This window comes from Oreochromis niloticus, linkage group LG13 (genome assembly GCF_001858045.2).
Source record: "Oreochromis niloticus isolate F11D_XX linkage group LG13, O_niloticus_UMD_NMBU, whole genome shotgun sequence".
Classification (NCBI taxonomy): Eukaryota; Metazoa; Chordata; class Actinopteri; order Cichliformes; family Cichlidae; genus Oreochromis; species Oreochromis niloticus.
The window spans coordinates 13,566,605-13,579,980 of NC_031978.2; the positions used below are offsets into that span (position 1 = coordinate 13,566,605).

At 39.7% G+C, this 13,376-nt stretch overlaps 1 protein-coding gene across 1 annotated transcript; it reads left to right on the top strand.

Annotated features, from left to right (window-relative positions):
- Positions 1-8,992: 8,992 nt before the first annotated feature.
- Positions 8,993-12,378, top strand: hmx3a (H6 family homeobox 3a). The gene is made up of 2 exons (XM_003438283.5): positions 8,993-10,000; positions 10,790-12,378. The coding sequence occupies exons 1-2, from the start codon at positions 9,712-9,714 to the stop codon at positions 11,410-11,412; spliced, it is 912 nt and encodes a 303-aa protein (XP_003438331.1). The 5' UTR covers positions 8,993-9,711; the 3' UTR covers positions 11,413-12,378.
- The last annotated feature ends 998 nt before the right edge of the window (positions 12,379-13,376 follow it).

The window sequence follows — 13,376 nt, forward strand, 5'->3', positions numbered from 1 at the left end:
GAGATATACTAATCAGATGACAGCAATAGCACTCGTTACCAACACATGACATGAGAGAGGGCAAACAAACACCAATTACTGTCTGTTGTGGGGAGGGGGAATTATGTATTTGAGCTCTGTTCGTGATCATATACTCCTTGCTATACTCACAAACCAACCAAGAGGGTCAGCAAAGCTGCGCCCACAGGGAGGATATGAGCATTAGTGTCTAGTAGAAAAACACGTTTTTTTGTTCTTTGACCTGGAAAAGTGAGATTTTCGTTGAGTTTAACAGTCTTGCTCCTGTTCTGTTTTTGTTATTTCCCCAGTTATCCTCTTCAGTTTTGGAGCATCCATCCCCCTATGTGTCAGAGAGCTGCAGGTTTTCCACTAGAGCTGATGGAAAAGCAGAGACAAAGAGGCAGTTAAACTGCTGTTAGTTTTGATTGGTTAGTAATGGGCTTTTATTCATTACCCAATTTATTGATCCATCAGTAATCAATTTTGGCTCATTCCCAACCCATGAGCTGAATCTCAATCCATTTTCTGAAGTGCCTCCTTAATTCTACGAAGAAGCTCTGGTGAGTCTTTAATGCGGCGGTCTCTCTCATTACACTGGAGCGCACACATCAGTTACATGTATTTCTTACGGGCCACTGGCTTCTGTGGCAGTCTGACTGAAGTCGTGGGGAGATAGTCAGCTATCTCTGGCCTGTGAGTGCACCCTGTCTGTGTTTCTGGGCTCACTTGAGGTGGTTCCGCTGCTCTGCTTGTCGAGGTCTAAGGTGACACTTTCTCATCCCTGTCAGGATCACATCCTTGATACCAACAACTCTTCAATTATGCAGTGACACAGAGATCAGCTGTCTCTGTGGATGGGGACAAGATAATATGGTGATGCTGAGAGTGCATTACACAAGTTCCCTGGGTGTGTAGCCAAGCTCTTTAGAGGACAGTACAGCCAGTTAACCTTATCTGCATATGTCTCTGCTATCTGATGCTCACTGTAGAGGTAGGCTTTTTGAATGAAGCCACTGATTCAGACAGACTTCCAGAAAGCTACTCTTTCAGTAAATGACAAGGATAACTCAGTACAATTGCTTCAGTTAAGATTTTGCAGTAAAGGTTTGCGCTAGTATCTGCTGAATTACTCAATCGGTCTACTAATATTAAAAAGTTGCTGAACATATAGTCATCAGGCAGACTATGTGTACAAAATGCCCCATAACCTCCCAGTGCCTGTATAAACTGGAAAAGTTTGGCATAACCTGCTCCAAATTTCTTTAGATTACATCTGAAGCTGGAGCAAGAAGCAAATCCTTCTCCTTACATTCAACATCTTGAATAATCAGGCCCATCTTATCTTGAAGAACGAATAGTACCAGATGATCCCAACAGAGCACTCTCTGACTACTGGTTTACTTGTGGTTCCAGTAGAGTATTTAAAAGTAGAATGGGAGGCAGAGTCTTCACCTTTCAGGTCCCTCTGCTGTGGAACCAGCAGGGGGACACCCTCTCTGCTTTCAAGATTAGCCTTAAACCTTCTTTTCTGATAAAGCTTATAGTTAGGCCTGGATTAAGTAACAGTGAATCAGTCTTTAGTTGGAGTGTTTCTTTTCCCCTCACTATGTGTTTACACGCCACTGTGCATTTAATCATTAGTTATTATTCATCTCTGGCTCTCCTCCAAAGTGTGTCTTTTGACCCTCCTTCATCCCCTCACCCACAACCGGTCGGCAGATGGCGACCCCTCCCTGTGCCTGGTTCTGTTAAATGTTTCTTCGTGTTAAAAGGGAGTTTTTTCTTCCCACTGTCGCCAAGTGGTTGCTCAAAGGAGGTCAGTTTGGCTGTTGGGGGTTTCTCTCTATTATAGCAGGGTCTTTACCTTACAATATAAAACATCTTGAGGTTCTTGAAATGGTTGCTGTTGTGATTTGGTATGTAATTAAAATATAAAATGTAAATAAAACTAAATTGAACTGAAACTGTTCATATTTACTCCACAACAAAATTACAGTTAATTAGTTTTACTGGAGATCAAACTATGTCTAGTCAGGAAATAGCAAATTACTGAAGCCTCATGGAGCAGTTAACAAATATGTTTTACTGAATTATATAGATTCCCACAAATTTCCTTTTTCTTTTTAGGTGTTGAGCATTTTCAATGTAATCTGTTTTATGAATTTTAGAGGGTTTTTTTTTAACCTGTGGAGAAAGCCAGCCTAGCTTTTTCTCTGTGTTCTCTTGCAGACACGCGAGTGTTGCATAAATGCTTTTTTATTGAACTCTCAGCAAGAATGTAAAGAAGCATATTTCACATAATGTCTAACTAATCTTTTACCATATTTTGCAATCAATCAATTACGTGATTAATAAGATATGAGACAAACAAGTTCCTTTTTTTTAAAAAACTACATTCTTGGTTGAGTGGGTCGCCCGGGCCACATTTAGATATTGTTAAGTGGCTTTCAATAGCTCCCTTGATTTCACAGTTCCAAATGACCCGCGATAATCAGGTCATTAAAATGAGCCCATTCTCCACATCTGACACACTTCCACTCCCGCCTCATCTGAATAACAAATCAGCTCTGCTGTGCTTTCTCAAACAGAAAGGGGCAGAAAAAAAGAGGGAAAACCAACTTTGTCTTAAATTCCAGGTTAACCTTATCTCTATACTCAGAAGTAAAGATTGTAAGTAAACTAGAGGGGTAAAAGGTTCTGTCAAAAGTGCCTGTGCCTGTGTGAAAGTACCCAGTTTTCTTAATTCATCCCTTAGGACTGGATAAGTCTATCAATCTGTTAAATTGGAAAGCCATTAGGTGCCCTGGTTTATGTGTTTCAAGCTGTTAACTATAGGCTGATTGATTGTTGTTCCTTTGATGGGATATGCTGATCTAATCTCACTGTGTGCACGTTTGCAATAAATTACACAATTCATTTCCCCCATTTAGGGAGGGGGCGGGTGGGGGGAATCACACCTCCAGGCATGCCTACGCTCTGCAGGCAAAAGAGCAGGGAACCTATTTTATGGTGCCATTTAGCCGGCAAGCTTTTAGCAATCCCAGCCTTCTTTCTAACCCCCTCTCTCACCCTCTACCCTTCCAAAAAATCGAAGCATAATCAAGGTGTATGTTTAGAAAATTTATTGTTATAATTTTCCCCCATAATCTCTTCCATTCTCCTGCAGCCGCACTGACATAGATCATCATCTAAAAAGAGAAAATGGATAGCAGTTTAAAATTTATCGGTCTTTGATTCTCAATTATACGTGTTTATGACTTCATCTGTCTTCAGTGACTTCAACCTTTTCCATTATGGTGGAATATTATTTGTACGGAATCCATTAAATTCACAAGGCAGGACTCTAATGGTGGGGCTGCAGCGATTTGCAGAGGGAAAAGTTTTGAAAGGTTGGCTTTAGGAAAAGCGTGGCTGTTATGACACAAGAAATTGCTTTATTGATGGTCTGCTCTGCTGCCTGAGCATTTGGCCATTTGTTACCCGGCCCATATCTATATCTCAGGCTGACACTGATGAGAACTTTTTTGCTACCCTCTCCAGATTACCGAGTTGTAATGACACATACAGGCTGCCTAGGTAAAAGCTTACAATCCAGGGCAGAGTTTTTGGAGGTACAGAGGATGGACATTGAGCCTGTGTGCCTGGAGGGCTCAGATGAAGCTGCTCATAATGGAGAAAAAGGACTACATCACTCCTATGACTGTTTCCATCCAAACCTTACAGAGGTCATCATCTCTGCTGAGGAACAATAAAGAAAGGGAAAGGGTGATAAAATGTAGATAAAATGATAGCAGCAAGGATAAAAAGGAGAATATATCTTCTGTATCCCCACATCTGTTCATAAGGATCTAAGCAACATGCTTTTTGATTATTTCTAAAAGAGAGTCGACACACACATATCGAATATTATGGCCTCGTGTGACATAAAAACATTTGCCAAAAGAGCTGTCATCTTCATACGTGTTGTGTTCTGTTTACACAAGAAGCAACAAGATTCTCCCCAGCCAAGTGCCGGCTGAATGACATTGAACTCCTTCCACTAGCTGGTGCAAGGAGCCAAGTAAAAGCTAATCAGGCTGTAATTCAAGATTCGCCTGGCCACTTGCAATCAATACCTGCACAATCCCAATTAAAGCTTGCCGGGTCAGTGGACGGCCACCAATTCCTTTACAAGTTAAATGCAATACTTAAATCTAAGCAATCTCAGTGTGGCCTTCATTGGTTTAATGGCTCGTTCCAAGTGGAGTGGACAGCTAAAAGTGCAAGAAGGACACAGGCTGGGCAGGTTTCAGTGATCAATGGCGTCGTCTGCGTGGATGCAGTTTGACTCTAAGATCTCGTTGTCCTTCAGGGTTCTGTATAAACTCTGTTTCAGTATGATGTTTCGTCAGCTGGCATGTGCAAGTCATTTGTACTGTTGGGCTTCAGTTACAGTCCAAAGTACAGCAAAATATTACTATATTATTTTAATATTAAATAAGGCTGTTATCATTTTAATTGCACTGAACACTGAACTCCTTAACAAGTACACAATCTCATAACCTCAGAACCCGTGGTGGAAAGTAACAAGCCTCCTTTTTGGAGTACTTCTGAGGTACCTATACATAGAGTCCATGTATAGTTTTCACAGGACTCTGCAGTCCTTGAAAAACTGAGAACACTCCATGATTTTTCAGCTTGCAGAACCCCATTTAGCAACAATAACTTGAATTAAATTGAAATAACTGTTTTCTCTATGACTTTATCAGTCTCTTCCAAAGAAGGGTTGCCAAGGCATACTGATAATTTAAGTTTACTGTCGTGAACTTTAAGATTTAACATGCTGACTGAGGCCTGTAGCTCTTGGATTTCTTGTAATTTCTTTGAGCATTGCATGGTTTGACCTTGGGGTGAATTTGCTAAGACATGCACTCCTGAGAAGAATGGCAGCTGTTTTGAATGTTTTCCACTTGTGAATACACTTTCCCACTGAAGAATGATGAAATTCCCACTGTTTGGAAATACCCTGTTAACCCTTCCCAGACTGATGGGCAGCAGCGATTGCTGAACACTCCAGACCAAAACACTGGGTTATTGAGGTGCCCACACTTGCTGATGATCAGTCAATCAAATGTTTGATTAGCAATACCTGGCTGCTACTTATCCACTTAATTCCTATGAAAGCAGTAAAGGTGTACAATGTTTCACAAGACTGCATAAAAACCTGTTAAGTTGTTCCTTTTTCACATGACTGTAAATTAAATTATTCTAGTCTGTATCTGGGGTGGCTGTAGCTCAGGGTCTAGAGCAGGACAACGACAAACTGGAAGGTTGGTGGTTCAACCTTGACTGCTCCAGTTTCCAGTTTGCCTGTATCTTGTCCAAAGTATTACTGGCCAAGATACCAAATCTAAACTAGCTCTTGGATGTGTTCATCAGAGTATGAATGTTAAAACATACATGCTTGTATGAATGGGTGTAAATGGATGAATGAAGCATTATGTCTAACGCGCTTCAAGTGCTCAAGTAGATAAGAAAGAAACCAGTACATTTTAGTTTTACTTTTTTCTACACTGCATTAACAACGAATTTGATTTTTAAATATAACCACCTTTAATGTTTTTTCATGCTTTAAGTACATTTGCAATTATAACATATCATTTTCTATGTTTACTTGCAATGGAGTAATTTTACTTTAAAGATCAGGATTTTTACAAAAACAAATGTACAGTTTAAAATGTAAAAATGAAAGATGAAACAACAAAACAGTATAAATGTGCTAAATTAGTTTCACCTTAACAAACGACAATGGTAAAAATACTTGCTAGAAATTGGAACTGACAATAATAATAAAACACAGGAGCATTGTTTTACATTATGATTATACTTTTTATACTTTAGTAAAAGTAGAAAAACAGAAAATATACTTAAAGTGGCATTTGTAGTGTTTCACTGGTAAGAGGGTGTTTTTATATAGCAGTACTACTATTTTTACTCATTTAAAGGATCTGAAAACTTCCTCCACAGCTGCTCACATCTCCAAAAACCAAACCCACAATTCGACTGTCAAAATCTCTTACCCACCTATTTTTCCCCCATTCTCTTTCTAGTTTTCTTTCTCCGAGCTTTAGCCTCTGCAGCCATGTCTTTTATCACAGTTTTTACCCACAGAAAGGAATTCTCACAAGATATCAAAACAAAAATCTATATTTAATATGGGCGCAATTACAAAGCAAAGTTGGCTGCACAAGGCTGTTGTCACCAGAGCGCGTGTTTTTCATCAAATAGGTCATTAGATGATGATGGATGTAAACCTATAAAGTATCTAAACTGGACCTTTTAACAAACCACGAGCAACACTATCATTTCTCTAATAGAACCTGCTGACCGTGTCATTCCCTCCTGCCATTTGTCATTTTTCCTTGTGAAATAATCAATATCTGGGCGCTTTGAAATAAATAATATAAAAGTCATAGTAACCTACCCGAGGAGCAACAAAAATAGACTTATGGAGCATTCAGAAGGCCTATATGGCTTCTGGGCAATGTCTACTGCATGTTTCTAATCAATGCATAATATGAACTGTACTTTTTTTTAAAAACCAGACTATGGGATCTGAGTTTGTACAGTTTGTTTTCAATATAAGCATTAGTTGCATTCCTTCTTCTTCCCACTTAAGCATGGTTGTGTTTATGGGGTAAATATTACTTGTCAGTCATTTCTGTTGAGGCACATCACAATAAATAGGTACAAGAGTCAATGTTATGCAGGGGTTAGAAGATTAATCCAGACTGGTGTTGTGACTCCAGTTTGTATTAATACATGCAGAACAGTTTTCAAATTACACAGGTTATCACATAGATGCTTATTAGGAATTAGATACTTTACACCCTCCATTTGCTTGACTGTGTGTGTGAATGACACTTTTAGTATACAATAGGGTTTTGCTTAACTGATACAACATCTTTAATGTACCTATGAAACTGTAACTGGACCGGTACTGGCACCTTTCTACTCTATTTGAGCACACAAAGCACTTTCTTACTACAAGCTTGAAAAGAAGATGACTTGTTTAAATTTTTTAACGCTTTGATTTTTTTTTTATATTCAACACTAAGCTATATGTATGACAGTAAAGAGACTCGTAAAAAACCGCAGAAAGAAAAAAAATTTCAGTGAACTTGACATTTACTTAATGAAGAAAATACACTAAAATTGAACCATTTGTACAAAAATGCCTCGTTTTATAAGCTAGCTGTCATGTGATGCACAAATGTGTGTGGCGAACACTAATTACAGAGCTAAATTTGGCAATTCAATATTTAGTAGCTACACAAAGTAAGCCCTTTGATGTGAAGCAATTTAGACTTATTAAAAAGTAGTTCAGGATCTGAGGCTATTGTCATGAAATGACTCAGTGCTGGCTTACAGAATGATCACTTGTGTTCAGTAGTGTTGCAAAGTGTTGTGTATAACATCAAAACTTGCACCCCCCCCCCCAAAAAAAACAACAACAAAAATAAAACAAATGATATTTGAAAGATATATATGGTTAGAATGATGGGGTTTTACAGTGGAAGTGTACACAATCTCCATCTCAGCCTTTGGAGTGTTAAACACATGCAATGCTGCCTATGTAAGGAAATGCTGTAATTACATCCCTCTACCAGGATATCTCCACTTGCAGAGCTCACTAAATGAATTACACGTGGTAATTGCACAGACATGCCAGTGCATAGGAACTCTGATGCTGATGTAGAAAATGAACTATAATGCCGACTATAACCTTCATATCCCTCCTTATCTCTGCATATTATAGGGCTAATGAATGTCTTCAGGAAGCAGGTGATGATGATGATGAGGATTGATAGCAAAAATTAGTGCATCAGTCAGGCCACACATGTAATGAAACTGTGTTATAGGGCGAATAATCCATGTTTGTGCTGAATTCAAACAAATTTTTTGGTCTCTTTGGGAGAATTTTACCATAAGTATTACAGAGCTGCACATAAGCATAACTAAAATCCTCAACTTCAACCCAAATTATAGTTGTTCCCTTGTATACTGCAATATTTGTCTCCCAGTTTCCTTAATACCACATTATGATAACACTGTTGCCACCTTACCGTGCTTAACTTAAACAGACACATATTTTCCAATGTGCCACACACATGTATTTTCTCCTTTTGGCCCACAGAGGACGCTGTCTCCTCGTTCTTCTTCTTCTACAGTAGCTTCCAACCAATGGACTTTTTTTCTTTTTTAAACAAGTCAATTAATATCAATGAGTGAATATACATAGCACATTTACAAAGAGTGCAATCTGAGGGATGAATTAACCAAATCGATTAGGGAGGAAAAAATGACCGTGCGACCCGCAGACATTGTGGAAGTGGCCCTCGCTGAAAATCAATGAATTAGAAATATGAATCTAATCGCCCATTGGTGACACGTTGAGCAGCTGCAGCCTGATCTCACGCCTTTTTCATATCGTGTCGCAGAGAGCCAAACAAAAATTGAGGAACTAAAAACGTGCGCTATTTAGCAGTTGCAGGGCTGGTATGGAGGCCACAGCACCTTAGTGATAGGCAAATGTAAGTGCTTTTTGTCAAGTAAATATGGAAATGTTAAAGATTATACGGGCAGGAGATTTATAAACTGAAAAACGTCGCTGAGGTTTTGCATTATTTTTTGTTTTTATTAAGGTTATTTTACGAGTGGAAGTAGAAGGCCTTATATTATCTTGACCTGATACTCTATCATGACTGGATTTATTTATTTATTTATGTATTTATTATGCTCGTTTTACACAATTCGCTTCTCATTAACAGCGATTTGTTTAAACGGACTCCAAATAAAAACATCACATTTAGGCCTCAGATATTTGACGATAAGTTTGGATGTACTTTAGCCAGCAGGTCACCGAGTTATTCTTTAGAATAGGCCTCGACTTTTTTTGATGATCATTTAAAAAGTCATATGTAAAACGGTGTTTCGTTGGGATATATTACTCAAACAATTTCCAAAAACATGCGGGACGTGATTTGAAATATATAATTTAAAAAAAGGACTGGATTTAGAGTAACCTCGCGCAGTAAATCTGGGTCTCGTTGTAATGTCAGCTGTATGATGGGGCGCTTGTTCTGATGGTCCAAACCTCCCTTTTTGGCGGTAACAGCCCCGTGTTCATTTGCTGCTAATTGGACTATATGAGACCAATAACAACCGAGCGCACACAGCCTGCAGCTAGAGAGCACAGAGAGGGGAGGACTCTCTCTCTCTCCCCCCCTCTCGCTCTCTCTCTCTCTCTCTAGTCACCGTCTCTCCCTTAATCCCATTTGCCATTGTACATGCCCAATCGCCTATACTTTCCGCATTTAACTTGGATGACATTTTTATTTCATCATTAGCATCAGACACCAGACTGACTGACACGGTGGACCCAGTTCTTGCGTTTTAACGGAAGAGCCCGGGATGAGGCATCTCCATGTTTGTAAGCGCGTGTGCTCTTTTTGCCTCTCGAACAGTTTATTTCATTATTTTCTAGCCTAGACGGACGCGTTTCTTTTTGGTGAGCTTTTCGGCTGTGAAATCAAGTTTCAGAGAATAAAACAGGAACTCCTCGTAGCCAGGATAACGACAGCCTGTAAGTCAACATTGCCTTCCCCCCCTTTAAAAAAAAAATAATTCCTGCTTCCGTGGTCCCCTCGCGCTCAGACCACAACAACAGCGATGCCAGAGACAACGCAAGAGACGTGCGCTTCGGCCAAGGACTCTCCTTTCTTCATTAAGAACCTGCTGAACTGTGATAGCAAACCGTCCAAGCCCAAGCCCGTACTGGCGGCCACCAAGGCAGCTTTAGAGGGAGGATTTTCCCTTTCCCAGGTTGGTGACTTCAACTTTCCACGCTTCGACCTGCCCGCACAGAGATTCAGTCTACCCGCTCACTACTTGGAGCGCACCTCAGCGTGGTGGTACCCTTACACCCTCAACTCAGCCGCCCATCTACACAGAACTGAAGGTAAGCAAACAACTGTTGCGCAATTATCCAACGAATCCACTGTTTTTGTATGAGATCCTTTTAATGAGTAAGTAGGGTAAAGCAAATTTCTAAATTGAAAGGGAAGATTTGTGCGGTTTCCTGATAGGCATCATGCACACATAGCCTCACACCACAGTGTATGATTTAACACCTTGTCCTCCGAAGGCCTATTTTGTTATGCCACGACGTGGGATAATAGATCAATAAAGAAACACACATAAAATGAAGTAGACATCATGAAATCATTGGAGGAGGGTGACGATGCGCAGCGTGCTTTTGATTTGTCTATTGGCGCACATCTTACCTCTGAGGCTTGGCTACTGGGAGCCTTTTATCTGCCTTTTTCTGTGATTTATTCACCTGGGATAAAAAAAAAAAGACTAATGTAGATGGCATTATGATATCCTAATACAAAGAAAGTGATATTATTTTATGCTTGTATAGTTATTTAGGCTGTAGTATAGGCTGATAAAAATAATAAATAAAATAGGTGTAAATAGTTTGAAGAGTTTATATCTTAGGTCTATTCAAATGACTGTTTAGTGGGGTAAAAATGACATTTCATCATTTTTGAACATGGTGTTTACAGTTATGTCTACCTCTGAAATGGTTTATGTCATGACGCAACGCATTTTCTTCTGCCACTATTTATTAGCAACCATACTTTTCCCAAAACCCACTGACTGTCCAATATCAACAGGCTGTAATAAATGCCCGATAGACTCCAATATTTATGACTACGTCTCCCTGCATGTATCCCCATTTCAGTCACCGAGAAACCAGGAGCCAGAGACTCCTCTCCAACTTCGGGCACGGACAGAGACTCGCCGGACCTGGCGCTCAAATCCGAGCCAGACACCAAAGATGACGACGAGGACGACGAGCACAACAACAACAAAAGCAGTGACGAGATAATCCTGGAGGAAAGCGACACGGAAGAGGCCAAAAAAGATGAACTGGAGGAGTGGAAGAAAAGGGACGATGACAAGAAGCCGTGCCGCAAGAAGAAGACGCGCACGGTGTTCTCACGGAGCCAGGTGTTCCAGCTGGAGTCCACCTTCGACATGAAGCGATACCTGAGCAGCTCGGAGCGGGCCGGCCTGGCCGCTTCCCTTCACCTGACGGAGACTCAAGTGAAGATCTGGTTTCAGAACAGGAGGAACAAGTGGAAAAGGCAGCTGGCCGCGGAGCTAGAGGCTGCCAACCTGAGCCACGCTGCGGCGCAGAGGATAGTCCGGGTGCCCATCCTCTACCACGAGAACTCGGCCTCGGAGAGCGGAGGCGCCACTGCCAACGTGCCCGTGAGCCAACCGCTCCTCACTTTCCCGCACCCCGGCGTCTACTACTCCCATCCCATCGTCACATCTGTGCCGCTGCTCAGACCAGTTTGAAAATAGTTGAGTTTTTAGGCACAGCTTGGTGTCTGTTTCCTATATCAACTCATTAAAAAAAAGAAAGAAATCAAAAATAAAAAGGACAAAATATTTTTATACAACCGAGTGAATGAAAAAAAGGAAAAATGAGAGACTGTCACTGTCAGGCTTTCATGGACCTATTTTTGGCAAATAGATTGTTTCATTTTTCATAAAGATGCCGTTTACACGTGATCTGACAATTTGAATCCCATTATTATTATTATTATTATTATTATTATTATTATTATTATTACCTCAGGAGTCCACTTGCTTACACTGCCTGATGAGTGTCTTTATTATTTTTTTTCCTCCCAGACTTTACACTGCGTTTGTATCTGGACACGTCAGCTGTGTGACTAAAAAAAAAAAAAATCACCATGTTTACAAAAAGTGTCGGCCTGAAGGCGACACCTGCTCATCATTTAGCATTTGATTTTATTCACATTTCAAGAATTGATATCACGATGTGCAATACACGGCATGCTGTGAATGAGTGAAACAGGAAACATACGTTTTGTCATCTGCTCATGTTAAAATATTGACAAGGATTTGATGTAATTATTATTATTATTATTATTATTTTTATTATTATTATTATTTTGCTTTCTAAAGCGTTTGTCGGGGGACAATCAAGACACTCTGAGCTGTAAAATACCCATGTAGCTTTATGTTTAGTTTTAGTAATTCTCACTCTAGCCCCCTCTTCATGGACACGTCTTTGAAGCACAAGTGTGAGGTCCAGTGTCTCCTGAGCTTTGTGTTTTTTGAGCAGGAACGGCAAAAATATCGACTACCCTGGTGTACAAAATATGTAAATGTATATATTTAATGAGGCGCGGGGAAAGGCGATTCCTCATACGGCTTCTTCTTTGTACAGTTAAAACATCGTTTTGATATTGTATTGCTGAACCATGTTGTGAAATAAATGGAGAATATTCCGTACATTTTATCACATTTTTTGTCGTCTAAAAAAATAACAGGGTGTTAAATAGAGCTATGTTAAGCTTGTTTTCTATATTTTATGCAGAAAATGTAATTATGATAAAACAAACCCCAACAACTCTACAGTCGTGCACGCGTGCGTATGCGTGAATAAGCTCTCTAAGCTTGAGCAGGTGGGTTTCTGTAATCATCTTAGTGTTATGCACTTTGAAGCGTGATTTTACATAAAAAGTGGCTCGGTCAATTAGATGCGTAATTGCCACCATCTTGTCAAAATTATGGATAATGTATTCAGAAGTGGAAATTACTCCCTGAGCATGAGCTGCTGTCTTTTAACATTTTTCTCTCTCGTGACCGCGTGTTTTTGTGGCTGTGTGTGTTGGGTTGTGTTAGTGTGCGTGTAAGGATGTCGGGATCTATGAAAAGTATCCCCACCTGATGTTGCTAAACGCCGCGGCCTTAACCGTTCCTTTTCATTATATATATATATCTATATATATATATATATATATATATATATATATATATATATATATATATATGCATGCATGTACACACACACACACACACACACACATAAAGGAATGCTTTTAATAAATAATAAACTGTGCAAATTGCAAAAGGAAGAAGAAAAAAACTATAGAGAGGGAAATAAAAAGAAAGAGATCATATGTACAGATGTTTTTTTGTTTTTTACTTCCTCACAGCGTTTTCAGTTGAAGCATATTACTCTGCAATGCTCCACATTGTCGGTACTTTCTAGCGCATACAATCCTACAGGTGTCACTGGACATTGAAAAGCCACGCATGGTTTCTGTATAGACCTACATTTTTCAAGATTATATATATACATATATATAAAATAAATGTAGACAGTTCTTCCGGTTTATATAGCAAATGATCAGCCTGTAAGTTTTCTCGGAAAAGGAACACAACTTCTGAGCAAAAGTGGAGATATTTAAACTGCCTTCTAATTTTATTGCGTCATTTCAGAGAAT